Source organism: Hipposideros armiger, unplaced genomic scaffold (assembly GCF_001890085.2).
Source record: "Hipposideros armiger isolate ML-2016 unplaced genomic scaffold, ASM189008v1 scaffold_0, whole genome shotgun sequence".
Taxonomy (NCBI): domain Eukaryota; kingdom Metazoa; phylum Chordata; class Mammalia; order Chiroptera; family Hipposideridae; genus Hipposideros; species Hipposideros armiger.
Window position 1 is genome coordinate 2,703,758 of NW_017731350.1, and position 21,405 is coordinate 2,725,162.

Below are 21,405 nucleotides of genomic sequence, written 5' to 3' on the forward strand. Positions count from 1 at the left end.
AAACAAGTGAGGGGACAACGGGTCTTTTGGGTTCCTTTTTTTTTCCCCCTTCTTTTTTGCTTGGGCAAGTTGCATTACTGGAAAATTAAGATTTTCTAAAGCTCAAAAGCTGCTAGGTACCAAAATCCTGTAGAAGTCAAATAAAATTTATTATACTAACTTTTTAGAGTTAGCCTGACTCCTGAGCCTCTGATCCTTCAACTGCCCACCTCCAGCCTCTGGCACAATGGGGGCCCCTGGACCACTCCTGAAAATCAGGCCTACAGTCAGTCCCCTGAGCTTCTCTGTGCTAACAGGTAGCTCTTCTAGAAGATGCCCCAGGGCCAAGGCAGGTACCTATGGGCCTAGAATCTAGGGAGAGACTGTTCTGGTGGGTCTAAGCCAGGTTCAGGCCACGTGGTCCTGTGGATGTTTAATAATATTTAGCATTTTTACTGCCTTTCTCTCCTTCTTGTTCCATTAGCGATCCGCCTCCAGCTGCGGCAGGACACATCCTCAGCCTGTCCCTGCCAGCCCATCTGTCACAAGAGACAGCTCCCGTACGGGCCTCTCTGTTTTTAGGCTTTAGGAAGGTTGAACATCTAAAACACAGAGGCTGTCCCACTCTTATAAACAACTGGTGGGAAGAACGCCTCTGGGGCCTGGCAGATAGAGGTGGTGCATTCACCTAAGTGAATTTCTCATGACACATGCTACCTGTCCCCGGTCCCCTAAAATGAAAACATCAGGCTTCTCTCTACCTGTGAGGATCACACAGACCAACCTGGGCCTTTGAGAAGTTTCAGGGTCCAGGTTAAGCCTCACTGTTGTCCTCCTCTACCTAACATTTTTATCCGCCCTGGTGAAACCTGGGCAGCCTGCAAGGGGAGGAGACAGTTGGCGGGTGTGTGAAGAAGGGAGGGTAACCCTGCTCCTCTCCTTGTTTCCTAGCCTCCAGCCCAGAGCATTCTCTCAGGGTCCAGCCACATCTCGCTCCCTGCCTGAGCTGCCCTTGGCTCCTGCGCTAGCTCTGTCCTCTGGTTGGTTTCTCCCTCTGGGCCCTTTGTTGGTCTTACCTCCCAGCAACGCTACCCTGTCCCAGCTCTTGTCATTTCACTTTGCCTATAATTAATTCAGACACTTGTACCCTGTCTGTTTCTGAAGACACTTCTCTCAGTGCCTAGGCAGAGTACACAGGGAGGACAGAGATGGGGTCTCCATCATTTAGGGGCCCCGGGACCCTGTCCAGTGCCTGATACACAGTAACTCACCTTACGCATTTGCTACGAGGACTAGAAGTTCAGGTCATGAACTTTGTGTCTTACATCCAGAGCCGAAGAAGCCACATCCTTTGCTCTTCTCGGTTGTTCTCTGAACAGCGGCCAACTGGCAAGGGCATGGGACTCAGGGTACTAATGCTTCAAACCCTGCCTGCTCTGGGATGTGATTTTGAGACATTTTCTTGGAAAAAATTAATATACCCAGTGGAGTTAAAAGTAGCACTATAGACAAAGCACTGAATTGGGAGTTTGAGTCCTTCACTGGGCTTTAGTTTCCTTTCTTTGTGAAACATCCTGGTAATTTTTATCCTGCCACACTCTTGAGATGGTCATAGCCGAACCCAACGCCTTGCACACAGTAGGTGCTCACTCATGTTGGGTTGGAGAGCTGACTGAATGGCTTCAACTCAACACTGCCATCTTCTGGTAGAGTTACTCTAGTGTTGAAGGATGACAGGGTCCAGACAGAGAACTAGGAAATAATTCCTCCTGAGTTTGAAGGAAGAGAAACCGTCTCTGAAGGGGCCTTTCACTCATCTCTTCTCTGTTCAGCCCAGAAGCTCCATACACCTCTGGCTTCCAAGCCACTGCCCCTGGCGACAAGGTCTTTCATGTCCTTGGGGACAGACACTTCCTAGGTGCAAGTAGCCCAGGAGACAGGGTTAGAATGGACACCGTCACCTGATAAACCTGGAATTCCTGACCCTCTCTTTTGCCCCAATGACTAACTACCACCAAAGGATAAGGGACCTTTTTTTTTTCATTTAAATAAACATTTTAGTTCTCTTTTTTCTAATAAAAGCATTTAATGCTGTTCATTCTCATATAGTACACACTATTTTTGCTGAATACCACAAATTTTGATATGCTGTGTTTTCATCCTCATTTAGTTCAAATTAGTTTCTGTTTTCCTTGTGGTTTCTTTGAGTTTGAGGGTTTTCAAGATATCTTTCTGTTACTGATTTCTAATTTAATTTTATTGAAGTCAGGGAACACACTTTGTATGATTTAAGTCCCCTTAAATTTATTGAGACCTGCTCTATAACCCAGCAGATGGTCTATCTTGGTACATGTTGCAAATGCACTTGAAAAAAAATGTGTATACTACTGTGTTGGGTGAAGTGTTCAATAAAATGTCAAGTAGGTCAAGTTGGTTGGTCGTCTTGTCAAGTCTTTCACATCCCTAATAATAATTTTTTTGTTCTATTCATATCAATTATTGACAGAGGGATGTTGAAATCTCCACCTATATATGTGGATTTGTCTCTTTGAAAGGATCTAAAACGAGGGGAAAAAAGCGTTTTATACTTATTCACATATTTATCATTTCTGGTGTTCTTTATTCCTTTGGGTAGATCCAAGTTTCCTTCTGGTATTTTCTTTCTCACTGAAAAACTTTTATATATGTATATATTTTGGTGGCTCTGGTCTATTGCTGATGAATTCACTCAGCTTTTGTTCGCCTGGGAAAATAAAGTCTTTTGCCCTTAGAGTTGAAAGATATTTTTGCTGGGTATAGAATAATAGTATGAGAGCGTGCTTTGTTTTGTTTCAGAGAGTTAAAGATATTGCTCCATTGGCTTTTGGCTTGCTTAGTTTCTGACAAGAAATCTAGTGTCATTTTGTCTTCATTCTTCTATATGTATGTGTGCCCCTACCTCTCCTCATTATTGAAAAATATTTTTCTCTTTTCTACTGGTTTTTAACAATTTGGTTATGCTGTAACTTGGTGTGATTTTCTTCAAGTTTCTTCTGCTTGGGTTTTGTTGAGCTTGAGTCTATGGTTTATCGTTTTCCTCCTAATGCTTTTCTCTACTTTCTTAAACATATATATAGCGTATTTATAATTGTTGTTTCAATGTTTGTGCCTGCTTATCCTATCATTTGTGTCATTTGTAGGTCTGTCTTTATTAATTGATTCTTTTAGTGGTCGTGGGTCTTATTTTCCTACTTTTTTGTATGATTGGTAATTTCTTATTGGCTGCTGAACATTGTAATTTTATATTGTTACGTGCTTAGTTTTTTTGGTATTCATTTACATTTTATTGAGTTTTGTTCTTAGATGAAGTTTTGTACTTGAAATGAATATAATCCTTTGAAGGCTTGCTTTTAAGATTTATTAAGGCAAGTACTGTATACCTTTCTTACATAACCATGGTACATTTACCAAAACTAATAATAAATTAAAATTGGTGGAACACTGCTAACTAAATTACAAACTTTGTTTGGATTTCATCAGTTTCCTCACTGATGTCCTTTTTCTGTTCCAGTATCCACTCCAGGATCCCACGTTGCATTAAGTCTTCATGTCTCCTTAGTTTCTCTTCCAATCTGTGGCAGTTTCTCAGTTTTGTCTACCATGATTTTTTGGAGAGCACTGGCCAGGTGTTTTTATAGAACATCCTGCAAATTGGGTCTGTCAAAATTCTCTTGATTAGACTGGGGTTTTGGATTTGTGCAACAAATACCACGGAGGTAAAGGTTCTTCTCATCACGTCCTGTCAAGGCATACATGATATCAACATGACTTTTTACTGGTGATGTTCACCTTGACCACTTATTAAGGTAGTATTTCCAGGTTTTTGCTCTGTTACTCAGCAGACAGAGCTAGAAAACATATGTACGTATACTAGCTCGTCTAACCACATACCAGAATTTATTTCTGTATCTAGTTCATCTCTTTATGTATTAATATACCCATCAGTACATACTGATGTCTCTGAGCAGTCCAGCGTCAGGTCAGCCTTCTCCCCTTACTTATTTATGACATATTTTTGTGACAATGAGAAACTTGGCTCCTATTATCTGTTATTTATTTAAAAGTTTGTTCAACCCCAGGATCCACGTAGTTTCAGAATTGCTAACCCTCCCCCCCTGAGGAGCACATTTACCAGCTAGAGCACAGTGTTGGTTTATGGTTCTTTTTCTCTGTAGACTTATAGTACCCAGTTGAAACACCATTTTCCAAAGTTACTTGGTCAGTTCCTTTTCCCCAATTCCTTTCGGTGAGGTTTGTCATACATTTGTAATACAGTTACTTAGATTTGTCATGGTCTGTATTTCATCCTGTGTTCATTAGCATTTGGGGTTATTGATTGATTGATTGATTGATTGATTTGCATCCAGTAAAGTCCACTCACTGTGGTGTATAGTTTTATGGATTTAAACAAATACATTGAGCCATGGATCTGCCAATGCAGTATCACTATGCAGAACAATTCCATCACCCTAAAAATTTTCTTGTGAGGCATCTTTGTAGTCAACTCCTTTCCCTCCCCCAACTACTGGCCACCACCCATCTGTTTTCCATCCCTATAGTTTTGCATTTTCCAGACTGTCATACAAATGGGCTCATACAATACGTAGTCTTTTGGATCTGACTTCTTTTACTTGGCAAAATACACTGAAGACTCATCCACATTGGTACATGAATCGATAGTTTGTTCCTTTTTATTCCTGAGAAGTAGTCCATTGTACGGGTGGACCAGTGTTTGTTTATCCATTCATGAGTTGAAGTACATATTGGTTGTTGTGACTTCATTTTTACTCTCTTAATGATGTCTTTTGAACAACATAAATTCTCAATTTTAATATATTCCAATTTATGATTTCTTCTGATTAGTGAGTGCTTTTTGTACATTGTTAAAGAATATTTGCCTCAAGGTCATGAAGATGTTTTCCTATGCTTTCAACTAAAAGTTTACTTATTGGTTTTCCATGTTTGATCTATGATCAATTTAGAACTGATTTTTGTGTGTGGTGTGAAGCAGGAATCAAGATTCATTTTTTTCCCTTATGGATGTCTACTAAATCTACCACTTCCTATTAGATAGACTCTCCTTTCCCCCACTCCAGTGCAGTGTGATCTTTGTCATAAACCAGGAATTCATACATGTGTGGGTCTGTTTCTGGAATTTCTATTATGGCTACTAGTCTGTTTGTCCTTGTACCAATACCACACTGTATTGATTACTAAAGCTTTAGCACAGATCTTGATATCTAGTCATATAAGTACTTCAGTCTTGTTTCTCTTCTTTAGGATTGGCCTTGGCTGTTCTTGGCCTCTTGTATTTCCACATAAAGTTTAGAATCAGCTGGTCAATATTCACAAAAACATCAATTGGAAGAATCAATTGCATTGACTCTGCGGATCAACTTGGGAAGAATCAGTATCTTAATAATATTGAGCTTTCCAATCCATAACTAAGGTGTATCTGAGGGAAGTTTTTTTGTTTGTTTGTTTGTTTGTTTGTTTTAAAGATTTTTATTGGGGAATTGGGGGGATGGGAACAGTGCTGGGGAATTGGGGGAAGGGGAACAGACAAGTTGCTGTCGTTTTGTTCTTCAATCTAGTTGTGGAGGACGTTGCTTCACTGGCCCAAGTTGGCACCATCATTGCACTCTTCCCTGGCGAGGCAGATCAGTTGCCGGCTTCTGGATGGCCGCTCACTGCAGCTGCTGGCCGCTCACTGCGGCTGCTGGCTACATACGGTAGCCCATGGCAACCCACTGCCACAGGTACTGCAGCCTATGCCGTGGCCGGCGACTCACGGCAGCCCAGCTCCAGGTTGAGCTGTTGTTCAGCATCTTAGCTGTAGAGGGCCTGGCCCTCATATGTGGGATCCGAACTGGGGCCCTCTGGCATCCCAAGCCAGTTCTTAACCATCGTGCCACTCGGCCGGCCCCTGAGGGAAGTTTTTAAAGGCATTAAAACACAAAAGATTCTGTTACATCCTTCTCCCAGGACATGGGGTCTGCTCACCCAATCTTGTACAACTATGAGGGGTCTTTCCATCAGTGAGAGTCTGTCCCAGGAACCTGATGCCTCCACTCAGGACCTAGGAGGGGCTGACCTCTTATGTAGCCCTCCCACCAGACACCTCCATCCACTCCTTCCCTTGACAGGTGCTTTATATCCGTTTAAAAATTTAAAAATACAAACATTAATCATATCATTTTTAAAAGAGTTGGTAGCAGACAAAATGAGCAAAAATAGAGCATTGTTCAAAAATGACAAACTAAAAATTAAGAAAGCTTCATTAACAATGAGAAGTTTTAAATGAAACAGTACTATTTGATCATTTTTTAAAAAATGAGATCTTAAAAATCAAAGTGCGTCAATGAGGTCTTTACTGAGTCACTAGCGTATTTTTGTGTGACTTTTTTCCAGCAACTGTAAAAAGCTCTTTTTGACTATGCTCTAGTTGGAGAAATGGAGAGGAGGTATTTTTAAGCTAAGTCTAAATATTTTCTCTCTGACTTTCATCTTCAAATCAAATCTCTTGTTCAGTAACTTTGAGAAGATCTTTAAAAAAAAAAAACTTCCAGTTTTTGACAAGGACTGCAATCTTTTTATTGTCAACAAATTGTAGTGTCTGATTCCAAAAAAAATCCCCATCATTTCGGGTTTATTTTCATCTTCTTTAGTTTTAGTGTCCGTAGATGGAGATTGCACTACTGAGTTACCTGTATAAATTTCTATGCTGACATGTTTATATTCTCTTGTTCAGAACGCCTTCATACTAGGGTACATGTTATTCTTCAAAGAAAGCGTTGCTTTGTCAATTGTCATCTTCTTCCTCTACTGGAGGATTGAAGACTCCTAAGTGAGTGTGAAATTTAATGCAGATTGTAATTCCCTGGATAGGTCCCAAAATTTATTGGTTCAGGTTTCAGACTGTTAAAGTAATAGCCACAAAAACCTGGAGTACAGTAAACTGGAACTGTGATCACTAATGAACCTCACTCCCTCCCCTGCCTCTCCCCAGCTGTTCTTCTGTCTGCTGGTGGCTGGACTGGAACCAAGGATGCCAGCTCAGCTGGCATTAGCTCAAGATAGAGAGCAGGGTGAGGCAAGGAGGCAGCATCGCCTGGGCCCTTAGAAACTCTCCCTGCAGCACTGCTGGTGTCCCTTAGCATGGAGATGCATCTGTGCTGATGACACCTCATCACAGGTGAAGTCTCTGGCCTGGGATTCCTGCCTTCTCCCCTCAACCTTCCCCCAGCAGAAGCTGTGAAGCAGGGATCCTGGGAGAGAGGGAAGCTGCCTTTGTTGGATCAGAGACAGACCCTGGACACGCCCTAGAAGGTGCCCGCCAGGCCTCACAGAAACGGCACCAAACACCGTTTAGCCTCCAAGGCCCAGAAACAGCTCTGGTGACTCGGCCCTGGTCCTCTCAGGAAAGGGTCTCCTGCTCCTTACTCTGGTTCCTCCACCATCCCCCAGCCTGATGGCTCCACGTGGCTTTCACCTTGTCTTCTTGTCTTCTCCCTTCCACAGCATTTGCTCCTAACCTCCTCCAGTGCTTGTCACATTTGTATCAACAGTCACTACCCACCAGACACACAGTGCTCATAGGCGTGAACCACTTTTTTGACTTAAACTAGGCTCTGTTTTGGCACTTGGTGTCAAAAAGAATTTGTTTTAATTAAAGTAAGAATTTTAAGAGGGTTCCACTTCCAAAGTTTTCTACATTTTAATGGTCACGTGCTTTGCCTCCATCACCACCTTTTTCTTTGATGTAAACTTGCCACAAGGCAGCATGGTGGAAACAGTGCTGGGTAGACTCAGGAGATCTGGGTCTCAGGCTGAGTGGCCTTGGACAAGTCACTTTCCTCCCCCCAGGGCCACATTTGCACATCTGTGACATGAGAGGGTTAGTCTAGATGAGAGATTTCCAAACACTTTTGATCAGCAATATAAAAATGTAGAGTGTGCACCCATAATGTTCATTTATATACTATGTCCCTTCACTGCAATACCAATATGTTAACATATAAACATGCACAATAAAAAATTTTTTTAGCTAAAGATTACATAAAGTATTTTAAGAATAAATCTTCCTTTATTTTATATAACAAAATGTTTTCCTGTCACAATTTTACTGTTTGCTTATCATTTGTAATGATAGAGTAAGGGAAAGCAATGTGGTTGGGTGTGCTTCATTATTCTTTGAAATTCTGCTTTCATACTTTGAGATAGAGCCATTCGGAGGTCTAGTTCTAGTTGAGTTTATTTTTAATGGCTGTCAGAGCTGATCCAAAGAGAAGAGATGTATCACTGGCTGTATTAAATTATGGTACTCATTATCAATCCCATCTACCAGTTAAAGGCTTTTTATTGAAATTAAGCTAGTAGATGTCCATCTTCCCTTATGTCAGTCAGTGGCTCTTTACAAGCTAAATGGAAAACATTGCATTTTTATATTTTTAACAAATGGACTCAAAATCCACTGACATTTTTCATTTGGATGATTTTCAAACAGATTGGGAAAATCTGTTTGTAATATTTTCAGGTATGCATTTGTATAGGCAACACCATGTTTTCAACAACAAAAATCTCATTTTCAAAATAGCCTCTCCAAAGTGTGCATTTCTTTGGAAAAGCAAGGACTTTCTTGCTTATTGTTAAAACAAGTCACCTTTACCTTAAAGAGCCAGAAGAATTTGAGTTCATTTTTTTGTGGATATCTGCTGGGTAGCAAACTGCCAACCCCCACTTGTCATCATAAAAAGCTCAGAAAATTTGGAACACTTGTGTTTTTGTACAAGAAACATGTGTACCTCCTCTTCAAGTCTCATGGCTATTTTAAGTGCTCTGCCAAGAGATAACCAGGCAAACCTCAGGTGGTTCAAAAGATTTCCATAGTTACTTCCCTCTGATTATAAATCATTATATAAGTTTTACTATATTTTAAACTAAAAAAAAAAACAAACCTAACCATATCAATGAATCCTGCAGCACTTTGTGTTCTTCTGGGTTTAACTCTTGACAGCAGTCATCTGCAGGAAATTCCACAAGGAACTAGTTGTACAGTTCACATGCTTGCACCCTTACCCAGAATCCTTTTCAGTATGGAGCAGCCGCTCATCAGTGGTTACAATCAGACAGTTTTCCCCATACATGGTGTTTTTATTGAAGTAATGTACTGTTCGGCTCACATCGCCTCTATAGTGGCTCACAGAAATGTGGTTCTGCATGTGTTGCATTATTGAAACATAATCTAGGAAAACCATGTTAGAAACATCTGCATTTTTCTTTAACAATGTATTTAGCCGACTATCCACAGTGTGGAATGTGTTTTAATGCTTATTTCTCTATATCTTCAGCAATATTTTCTACACATCTCCCAGCAATATCTGTGGTCACCAAGTTGTGTTCTATGTGCTGTTCCGAGCAGCTACCACACCAACTGCCCCCTTCCCCATCTCTATAAGACAAGGTGTGTGTGTGTGTGTGTGTGTGTGTGTGTGTGTGTGTGTGTGTGTGTAGAGGTAAGTTATGTGACATGAGTCTAAGGGGAGGGGGTGGATTGGCTTCCTGGCAATCACCCCCACCCCCCTCACTACCAGAAAAGCCAAGCAATGGGGTGGCCCCTAGGGAAGGGAAGCGTGGTACCCTACTCCCTGGTTGGCTGATGCTTAGGCAGTGAGATTGTTGATCTGTCTTGCACCTGTCTGAGTGAAGGACAGGAGACTTGAAGCCCATTCTTCTCGTTATGTCTGGCTGGATTCTCAATCTTTTCTTCTTCATAGAAAACAACTTGTATTTTAAGTACGAGAGGTATCTGCCCTGACATTTTCTTGTTCACTTGCATTTGCATTTTAAGCAGTATCTTCAATTGTGGTTTCCTTGCAGGAATCTTGTTAAGCCACCTATCCATTTGTGAGAGTTAATTTAGTTAAAATTTGACAAAGTAATCTGTAAAGCCACTTAGCGAGGTACATGTGACCTGGAACACATCACAGTAGATAAGTCTTAATAGCATTCGTTTGAGGCAGTCAGACCCAGCATTTCTGGGGGTGGGGGGTGGGGGGTGGAGGTGAAAGGGTGGAGGAACCAGACAGTAGGAGCTTGTCTGGAGGTTCTATCAGGGCAGCCCAGGTTCTGCTGGACCCTGGCCACTCCTGGAACATATATACATATATATATGAGATTAACCCTGTCACCTGGGGACCTTATTTACAGTACAGATTCCTGGGTGTATTTGTTTGCTAAGGCTGTGTAACAAAGTACCACAACTATGTGGCTTAAACACGGAAATTTATTTTCTCACAGTTCTGGAGTCTAGAAGCTTGAGATTAAGGTGTTGGCAGGATTGGTTCATTCTGAGGCTGTGAGGGAGAGTCTGTCTCTTGCCTTTCTCCTTGCTTATGGTGGTTTTCTGGCAAACTTGGGCATTCTTAAGCATCACCCCAATATCTGCCTTGTAAAAGCATTGCCCCAATCTCTGCCTTCAAGTTCACATGCTGTTCTCCCTGTGTGTGTATCTCTGTGTCCAGATTTCACCCCAGACCTTCTAAAACAGGATCTCTGAGGGTGGGAGTTTACAATTCATGTTTTTAAACTAGGGCTTTAGGTAACTCAATATGCTCACTAAAGTTTGAGAACTGCATGGCCACCTGAGGTGAGTGATACAGGACATTCTCTCTCCTACTTCAAATACATAGGAATCCCAAACAAAATTAGACTATAGATTTTAATATGTCGCTGAGTTCAAAAGACACGACAGAGAAATTTTCATGTACCCAAAATGAATAAATCAAAAGCAGAGAGCTAACCTTTTGCTGATGCTGGGGCAACCCTAAGCCATGTTAAGCAAGGGAATATGTGCCCTAGAGACTGGGGTTGGGGTTCAGATGCCCATGAGGGAGGTGATAAGGCCACTGGGTGCTTGAAGCAGAGGAACTAACCCTTTTGCATGAAGCCTGAAGCCTTGAAGAGATACCTTGTCAGTTAAAAGGGGACTAGAAAAATCAACCAGAGATTTGTTTCATCTAATTAAAAATTTGGAAGATTGAGGGAGTATTGGTCATCAGATCTGCTGTGTGAACTCACAGAATCAAATTGCTTTCCTAGCCGAAGTGTATCTAAGGGAAGGGAATTTTGGTTGGGGGCAAGGGAGGGATATTGGGGTCATTTTAAAACAATAGAGCAAAGTTTGTGTCTGATAAGGGCTGCCATCAAGCAGGGTGAGTTTAGAACAGGCAATGGCTGGGCCCCTGAGCAAATGGGGGTGGAGGGGGGTCATAGTAGATGAGGGACACAGAAAGTGGGAGGAGGAGGGTGCCAAAAATGAACTTGTTGCTTTTAAAGATTTCCAAGCTTGTTCTGTGCGGTTCCCCCTTTAACTTTCATTAGATCTGCCCACCTCTCCCACCCCACAGCCCACCCAACCTGCCCATTCCTGGGGGCTGGAAGAAAGTAGCAAGGCAGCATTAGCTAGAAGAGAAGCCGCTTGCTGGGTGTTTTCTCAGAACCCTGTGATGCCAGCGTCAGAAGGGCCCTCTCATGCATGATGCTGGCCAAGCCCAAGTTAGGGAAACTGGGGGTTTCTAAAATCACATGACCCTTACTCTTGTGGGGTCCTAATTTGAGAAACAGTTTGGTTTAAAAGTGAAAGTTGTTGATATACCAGGGGTGCCAAAAAAAATGTATACACCTGACTTGTATTCATCTTTTGTTATTGGTATATATTGAGTATTACAATTTTAATACAGATTTTCCTTTCTTAAAACATATATACATTTTTTGGGCACCCTCTGTATATAATAGTTAGGTAACAACTAATAGCTACCACATGTTGAGTGGTCTTTATCAGTCACTGTGCAACTTTAAACCTACCCTCTTTAATCCTCACAATAAACCCATTGCGTAGATACAGTATTATCCCACCCCGTTTTGTAGATGAGAAAGCTTCAACTCTGGAAGACTATGTAATTTGTCAAAACTAAGGTCAGTCACTAGCAAATAAGGAAGCCAGGACTTAAACCCAGGTCTGTCTAATGTCTATGTCAATATGTTGACAGTGGCTAACACTAGGGAGTAGGTTACAAAAAAATTTATATACCATTCTTTATACTTTTTTTGTATTTTCCAAGTTTTATACATAAAATAAAAAAAATTTAGTAACCATAAAAAAGAATAACACAACCAAAAATGAGCCTTTGGAAGGTATGTGAGAGAGGAGATGACAGTAGGGAGAGTGACTTTAAGCATGGCCCCTCATCCCAGGTACCCTCTGTCACACCCACGGTCCTGGCTTGTTGACCCAGCATCAACTCCAATATTTAGGTGGTTGCTATTATTTTCTTCTCAAACTCAAGACACTGTACTTTAGGAAGATAAGCAAGGCCCAAGGAGACACGAAACTGACATTGATAGAATTCCTCCTCCTCCCCACCCACAGGTCAACCCTTTCAGAGACCGAATCTGCAGGGTGTTCTCCCACAATGACGTGTTCTCCTTTGAGGATGTGCTGGGCATGGCATCTGTGTTCAGTGAGCAGGCCTGCCCCAGCCTGAAGATCGAGTATGCCTTTCGCATCTATGGTGGGTGCTATGGGGGATTGAGTGGGGAGCGGGGAGGTGCCATAGAATAAATACCACATCTGGAATCCATCAACATCAATGCAGTGGTGGGATGGTGTTAATTGGCATTTACTTGGGTATTTAAGGATGTTATTCTGTTTCTCAAGGACTGTAGATTTTTTTAAAAAGGATTGAGAACTACTATTTCAATGGATTGATACATTCTCCTCCATGTCACCAGAGGCAAATGGAGTCACTGGTGTGGTGTGAGCAGGCAATAAATTAGATAGATAGATAGATAGATAGATAGATAGATAGATAGATAGATATAGGTACTACATTATGGGTATAAACAAGTTGTGCTTGTTTTGCAGAAGTTAAGAGATTTGGACACTGAAACTAACTCAGCCATTAAATGACTGAGCAATCTTGGGCAAATCATTTCACTTTTCTAAATAAGGAGGGTTGAGAGAGACCATCTCTGAGGTCCTATGACATTTTTTGGTCTCTGATTTTGCCTTGGATAACCATAAGTCTCTGCAAAACTTCTGCTCTTCAGCAGGCCCATAGCACAGCTGGGATGCCTGGAGTTCTCAAAAGGAATCAAAAGGAAAGAAACAAAGACATCTTGGGAAGGCTTCAAACAGATCATATACAAGGCTTTATGCTCATTGCGACAATTCCTTGGCCCCAAAGAACTTGTTCATTTAGGATTACATATTTTGGCATCTCACCTGCCTTCCTTTCCTGCCAACTCCTCCCCTGTTTCCACATGGTAGATACCGTCTTATGCCTGCCTCACCCAAGCAGACTTGGATAGGATAGAGCGGAAGAATTTTAAGCCAAATGGACCTGTGAAGACTCAGTTTCCTCATCTATAAAAAAAGACTTAATGATATTTTTGCATCCTATGTGTCCTCAGGCTCAGTATCCAGTAAGCTCAAGTGAAATCACAGATTTCCCTGATAAGAATAGCTGAGTAAGCTCCTATCACACTATCACTTCCACAGGTAGCAATCATAAAATCTAAATAAAGTATAATAAGCAACTACTTAATGGCACTGGAAAGCTACCAAAACCAGGTAGATTCTAGAAAGAACTGACACTTGGAAGAAGGAAATGGAACTGCATGGTCCTGTACCTCCACCTCCACCTTTTTTTAAAAAAAACAACAACACTTTTTTAGTGTGAAAATGGGCTTCTGTGAATGGCATCATGCAGCATTGATAGAAACTCTACATTTTTTCTGACTTGAAGAATCAGAGAGTTTGGAAGCACATTTGAAAAACAAAAAGAAAGAGAGAGTTCATGAAAGAAGAAAGCCAGAGAAGGGCACCCAAATTTTATGTATAAACTATGCCTAAATCTTTTTCTGATCTCCGAACTATATATAAGGCAGGCTCAAAGAAGCTCAAGTAAGGATAAAAAAAGCTGAACTGAGGTTTGAGTACCACTGCATTTTAACAAGGTCCCTATTTAATAGGGTTTGCAGTTTGAGTCCAATCAATTGCTTGCTAAAATACAAAAATTCAGCAGTCTTTGGAAGAATATAACAGAATCTAGAAATTTATACAACAAACTACTTATAATGTCCATGCTGCATTCTAAAATTACTCAATATACAAATAAAAATAAAAAAACAGAGAAAGTAATGCATTTTCAAGAATGGAGACTGACTCTGACATGACCCAGAAGTTAGGATTAGCTGATAAATATCTTAAAACAGCTATTATAACCATGCTGAATGATGTAAAAGAAAGTGTGTTCACAATGAATAAAAAGATAGAAATTCTCAGGAAATAAATAGAAAGTATAAGAAAGAGTCAAATGAAAACATAGGACTGAAAATTAAAATATCTGGGGAAAAAAATCACTGGATGGGCTTAACTGGAGAAATGAGATGACGGAGGAAAGAGCAGTATATTTGAAGCTAGGTCAATAGTTATAATTGAATCTGAAGAACACAGAGAAAAAATATCAAGAGAAAAACAGACAGAGCCTCAGGGACATGTAGGACAACAGAAAGGTCCAACATACATTCAATTGAAATCTCAGGAGAGGAGATCATGAACAGGACAGAAAAGATATTTGAAGAAATACTGGACCCAAATGTCCTAAGTTTGGTATGAGACACACATTTACAGTGAACTTCAAGCAGGGTAAGTACAAATGAAGCCACATACCCAAATTCGGTTGGCTTCGTACTGCCTGTCCCCCACCCCCATCCATTAGTCTTCCTCCCAGCTTACTTCAAGTATTTCTGAGAGTCCCCAGGAAGCTTCCACTGTAGCCTCTGCCAGTGTCTGTCAGGCCTTCTGCCACAGAACACCTGCTGTGCTGTCTCTTGCCTCTTGCTTTTCCGGCCAGTATTCTTCTGGATGGGGCAGTTCTTCTGGATGGAGAACGCTGGCCCAGGCTGGGTGCTCTTGTCTTAGCCAAGAATCTTCAGGTTGCAAGTAATGGGAACATAACTGTGTAAAAGGCAACTGATGAAAAACAGCAGTATATCACTTTTCCATTGCTATGTCATAAATTATCACAAACTTAGTGGCTTTAGATGACACACATTATAATCTCACAGTTCCTGTGGGCTAAGAGTTTAGGCATGGCTTTGTCAGGTCCTTTTCTTAGGGTTTCACAAGGCTGCAATCAAGATGCTGGCTGGGCTGCATTCTCACCTGGAGAATAACTGGGGAGGAATCCACTTACGAACTCACCCTGGCTGTGGGCAGAATTCATTTCTTTGTGTCTATAGAACTTAGAGCCCTGGCTTCTTGCCGGCTCTCAGCTGGGGGCTGACATCAGTTTCCAGAGGCTGATCTGTGCTCTTTGCCACATGGGCCTACCAACATAGCCAGTTGCTTCTTCAAACATAGCCAGGGAGAGAGTCTCTTGAGCCACTGTGCCAGCAAGATGGAGTCATATAATATATTGTAATCATGGAAGTGACTGCCCATCACTCTTACCTGTCTATTGGTGAGAAGGAAGTCATAATTCCTGCCCACACTAAGGAGGGGTGTGGATTATACAAAAACGTGAACATCAAGAGGTGCAAATCACATGGGGAGGGAGGCATTAGAGTTTGTCCACCACAAGCGGTACGGCACCCATGGTAGGGCTGAAGGAGGTCTCCTGAGGGCCTAGATTGCAACTGGTAGGTGGTCAGGGAGTGAGGCAGCCACTTTCTCCTTTTCTCGTTTTCTGTCTATGGTGGCTGCCTACTCTCTCATCTCTGCTTCTCTCTGTGCACCTTCTCTTTCTGCAGATCTGATTTATATGCCTTTGTGCCTATGGGTGAAAAATGACTGCCCTGGCCCCTCACATGGCCCATGGGCTTCACTCTGACTAGCCACAAGCATCTCTGTTTCTCATTTCCGTTTTTTCAGGAGATGCTCACTGGCTCAGCAAAACCAGTGATCTAGCTGCCCCTGGGTTGCATGACCAGCCTTGACTGATCAACCACAGCCAAGAAGAAGCAGAGTCACAGAAATAAACATGGCTGCAGAGGTCTACTGCTGAGGGTGGGGACACTTCTCAGAGATAGTAAAGATGTCCCAAAAGATGTCTGCCTCAGCTGTCTTTTCATGGTTTCCAGACCTAAACAAACAAAAACACCCAAATCTTCAGGGAGCTAAAAGAGCAGCAGGTTGTCTTCAGGCTTCAAAGCACAGGAGCTAAATTGTGTTTAGCTCAGAAGTGGCGAGAACGCCTTCACTCCTAAGAGGTCTGACAGAATGTCCCAGTCAGATCAAGGAAGAGACACCACCTCGCCCCTATGCTGTCCTTGTATCTTCCTCCACCTTGTCTCTCCAGGTCCCCTTGAGTGTTTTCCTTCCTCCTTGAGCTCAAGTACAAAAACAAAGAGTGCAAAGCCTTCATGCAAATCTGCTCTGCAAATAAATGCCTAGGGACTCATAAACTCTAGGTCTTCATCAGATATACCCAGACAAATACAAATTCTCTTTGGGTTCAGATTTGTTACCTTACACAGCTGTCAGCAGGATTAGAGATGGGACATGTGAATCTCTAAGCCTGGAGCCTGGCACGTGGTAGTTGTTCAATACATTGAGGTGGTGGTGATAGCAGTGAAGGAAGAACAGGAGGGGGAAAAAAAGAAAGAAAAGGAGGAGATGAAAAGGAGAAGACAGTGGTGGTAATGGCCATGGCGATAATTCTTAGCTAAAGTTCAAAGGCCTAACTCAGTGCTCCAACCCCTCATTACTCCAGGTGTGGCCCATGCACCAGCAGCAGCAGCATTGCCAGGAAACTTGCTAGAAATGCAGAGTCTCAGGCCCATCCCTGAATCAGGTGGTTCCTCTGCACCTTAAAGTTTAAGAAGCTCTAACTCACTGGTTTGTGGATGTGGCTGCACAGTGGGGTCACCTAGGGAATTTTTAAGCCCTGCAGATGCTTGGGCCTCTGCTGCAGAGATTCGATGTAATGGTGCTGGGTACTGGTAGGTGTTGGTGAGCTTTTTAAAAGCTCCCTGGGTGATTCTAAAGTGCTGTAGAATTTGAGGACTACTGCTCTGACCTACTATTTTAGTTAGGATTGCATTCAGTTACATGTAAGAGAATTCATGTTAAAGAATAAAAATTTGGAGGCAGGCAGTCCAGAGCTGGGAAAATGGCTTCAGGAAGTCACCAAAGGCCTGGCTTCTTCAAGCCTTCTGTTCTGCCATCTTTAGTATGGGACTGCTGTCCTCATAGTCACAAGACGGTGTCTGTGCCTACAGGCATCTCGTCTTCTTTCCAGCAGGGAGAAAATGGGATGGAAGAAGGGATACGAACAAAATGGACCTTCAAAGGTACACATTAAGTCCCCTCTCCTTGAACAAACTTTCTTGGAAGCCCTACCCAGCAACTTTGTATCTCATTGGCCAGAACTATGTCATGTGGCTATGCAAACTGCAAAAGAGACTGGAGAGCCAAGCATTTTAAGCTGCACATGATGTCATCCTAAACAAGAGATGCAGTTCTATTAGTAATAAAGGAGTGAATGGCTATTGGTCAAGAATCCAGTAGGGCTAGCCACACCTACCTGAGATGTACCTACTGTTCTCTGATATCTGCTTTGAGGGACACTCCTGGCCTCCAACTGATCAATCTCCCAGTCTCAGCACCTCTGGGGAGATTTTCTACCTGTCGAAGACCAACATCACCAGCACTGCCTTCCTGCTCCCACCAGTACGGCTTCTGCCAGACGTGAATTAGCCTCGGGATGGTGCCAGACCACCAGTGGCAGATCTTCCCACACATTCCCAAGATCTGACACAGTAATGAGGGATGCTAGTGGCTGGGGAGAGGCCAGGGAGGCAACCTTAATTCTCGTGGGAATAAAATAATGAAAACATGCCCAACTCACTTCATCAAATGGGCTAATTTTTGTGAAAGTAATTTGTAAATTGCAAGCAGTAATGTGACAGAGAGGTTGGGATGATGGTGGTAAGAGTGTTTGGGGGGGAACTGAAGGATAAGCTCTGGCCCCTCCATGTCTCTAATCTCCCCTGTTGTTGGGAAACTGAGAGAGGAAACCCCCCTCACAGAGTGTCCTAAGGCTACAGGTCCTGAGGCTGTTAAGGCCCATGGACTGGCCAGCGGCCCAAGGCACCCAGCCCCCAACCTTTTCCCAGGCTGCTTTGCCTTTGCACCCCAAATGAGAGGAACTGTCTAGCACTACATTTTACTCTAGCAAAGGATTCTGTTTCCAGGTGGCTTAGGACCAAAGCCATGTCACTTTGCTGCAGTCTCTGCATATGGGAGCTGGGCCAGCAGGACGCCTGGGGACACTGCGGGGTCCCTGGGAGACACTGCAGAGCTTCTCACCAGCAGTGCAATGTCACTGCGGCTGCCCACTGCTTCCAATCCCAGGCTGGTCCCTCTGTCCCCTCCAGCTGCTCTCAGCCATTATCCGTGGAGTGTGAGAGCAGGGCTGTGCAGGAAAAGCTGAGGTGATCATTTTGGGCCTCAGGCCTCAGTCCCTAGAGATGACAAACTTTCAGCCAGGGGAGAGGCACCTGCTTAAGGAGGGAGGTGGTTAGCTGCACCTTCTACATCCATATCCTGCCTTGGGGAATAGAGACAAAAGTCTTGGCTCTACCACTGAAGGGTCCTGTGACATCAAAAAGCCCACTCCTCTGGGAAATAAGCTCTAGCTCTTATTCTTCAAAGCAGGATAGTACGGTTCCTAAAGTTTGCATTTTTTGTATTTAGCCATCATCAAGTGATAGGGAATTGAGCCTCTACTATATCTAATAAGCATCTTTTATATTCCAAATCCCATGCCAGCTGACTCCCATGTATTTTCTTATTTAATCTTCACAGCAACTGTGTGGAGGCACTGCTATTACCCATTTTACAGATGAGGAAACTGAGGTTCAGATGATGAATTCATTAGGGTTAAATTTGGTGACACATGACAAGGAACCCCAAGTGGTTTACACAAGATAGCTCCCAAGATCTCTGGCAGCTACGTCTTTTTTCCAGAGGCAGTTGCCTATGGTGGTTGTGCAATGTTGGAGACTCAGGCTTCTCCTATTTTGTTGCTTTATTTTCCAATTTCAAGGTTGCCTCATTGTCACAAGGACTACACTTTCTCTTTAAAGACATTCCCAGAAGTCGCCTGCACCTCTTCTGCTTGCATCTCATTGGCCAGAACTCAGTCACATGGCCACATCTAGCAACAAAGGAAGCTGGGAAATGTGGTGCTCATTGTAGATGATCATATGCCCAGCTAAAAATTGGGTATTTTATTACAATAGAAGCAGTCATGAGCGATTAAAAGCATAGACTGCCCCTAGAGTCAGGCTGCCTGGGTTTCCATCACTTACCAATGTATGACCTTGGGTTGTTCATTTGCTGACTCAACAAATGTTCACTGGGCACCTATTCTGTTCTAGGAGCTGGGAATACAGTCGTGACCAAAAACACCAACGCTTTCTGCCCTTGTGGAATTTACATTCTGGTGGAGGGAAATAAACGAGCTCAGACGTGGAACATATAGTGTGTTAGGTAATATTTGGTGTTGGGAGAAAAATAAAGCAGGCAAAGAGACAGGAAGCGCCATTTTAGGCCCTGGTGAGAAGCTGCCACTGGAATAAAGACCTAGGGGGGAGCCACCGTGCAGAAGCCCTGAGGCAGGAGCACGCTGTGCCTGATGGGGAATGACAAGGAGGCAGCGTGAGAGCAGGGCAGCGTGGGCTTTCCTCTGGCTGAGGTGGAGGCTGGGAGAAGAGATGCTGAGGGAGAAATGAAGAATGATTAACAGGATCACTGGCTGCTGAGTTGAGGATAGACTGAAGGGGGCAGACCAAGAGCAGGGAAACTGGTTCAGGGGCTGCTGCAGTGATCCTACAGAGAGGTGATGGTGGCTGGAACAGGGGGGAGGCAGTGCGGTGGGGAGAAGACATCCTGATGGGGTTTTTGTCCCTTGAAAGTGGAGCTGGGAAGATTTGCTGACATGTGAGCTGTGGGGAATGAAGGAAGGATGTCTCTGTTTATTGGCCAAGCAGCTGGAAGAGTGGGAGTTGCCCATTTGCCAAGGAGGGCACAGCTGTGAGTGGTTGGGGGCAGGGCAAAAGAGGAGCGTATGAAGAGTTTGGGTTTGGGGCCGGCTGAGTGGCGTGATGGTTAAGAACTGGCTTGGGATGCCAGAGGGCCCCGGTTCGGATCCCACATATGAGGGCCAGTGACACTGCCCTCCACAGCTAAGATGCTGAACAACAGCTCAACCTGGAGCTGGGCTGCCGTGAGTAACCGGCGATATTGTAGGCTGCAGCCCCTGCTGCAGTGGGTTGCCATGGGCTACCATATGTAGCCAGCAGCCAGCGTGAGCGGCCAGCAGCCAGCGTGAGCGGCCAGCAGCCAGAGTGAGCGGCCGTCCAGAAGCCGGCGACTGACCTGCCTCACCCGGGAAGAGCGCAATGATGGTGCCAACTTGGGCCGGTGAAGCAACGTTCCCCACAACTAGCCTGGGAAGAACAAAATGACAGCAACTTGTCTATTCCCTTCCCCCCAATTCCCCAGCACTGTTCCCATCCCCCCAATTCCCCAATAAAAATCTTTAAAAAAAAAAAAGAGTTTGGGTTTGGACAAGTTGAATTTGAGGGACCTATTAGATCACATGGAGAGGGCAGGAAGGCAGGTGGGTATAGGCACCTGGAGTTCAAGAAACCCAGGCTGGAGGTATGAATTTGGGGACATTTAAAAGCAAGAGGCTAAAATGAGATTAAGGAAGTAAGTGTGGTTCTCTAATGTCTGTGTGCCTTGGTTTCTTTATCTGTTATAAGGATTAAATGCAGTGAAATATAATGTCCTTAGGCTGTAGCCTGGCACATCTGTGTTTGTTGTGGCAGTCCTGCTTCTTCTTATTACTATTTATTATTCATTATTATTATTTATCATGTATTAAGCACCACCTTCATCTGTAGTCTGCCCTGCTGCTGTAGCCCCACTCTTCAGGCTTGCCCAGATCTTACTGAGTGCCAGGGTGCCAGGGTCTAGGCCCACCTGGGCCAGCTGGATTCTATGGGGAGTCCCAGATGCTGACAGGAGTTTGTGGGGTCCTGGCTGGGGGCCCCTGCCTCTCAGGCTCTTCCTCCTCTTTGCAGATTTTAATGAGAACGGCTTCATCGATGAGGAGGACCTGCAGAGGATCATCCTTCGATTGCTCAACAGCGATGATGTGTCTGAGGACCTGCTGACTGACCTCACGAGCCACGTGTGTGCCTGGGGCTGCACAGGCCGGGGGGGGGCGCGGCAGGGAGCAAGCCATCACCTAAGGCCCTGGATGTCAGGCAGGCTGAGGTGCCTTGAGGAAGGGCACATGGCTGGAGAAA

The 21,405-nt window shown here is 43.6% G+C and overlaps 1 protein-coding gene across 1 annotated transcript in view; it reads left to right on the forward strand.

Moving 5' to 3' along the window:
* The window catches only part of CIB4 (calcium and integrin binding family member 4), a 49,501-nt gene that overhangs the window by 25,565 nt on the left and 2,531 nt on the right, over positions 1–21,405 (forward strand). The window contains exons 4-5 of the mRNA XM_019661347.1: positions 12,449–12,590; positions 21,178–21,287. Coding sequence (XP_019516892.1) covers positions 12,449–12,590; positions 21,178–21,287 — 252 coding nt within the window. The remainder of the gene's footprint in view (positions 1–12,448; positions 12,591–21,177; positions 21,288–21,405) is intronic.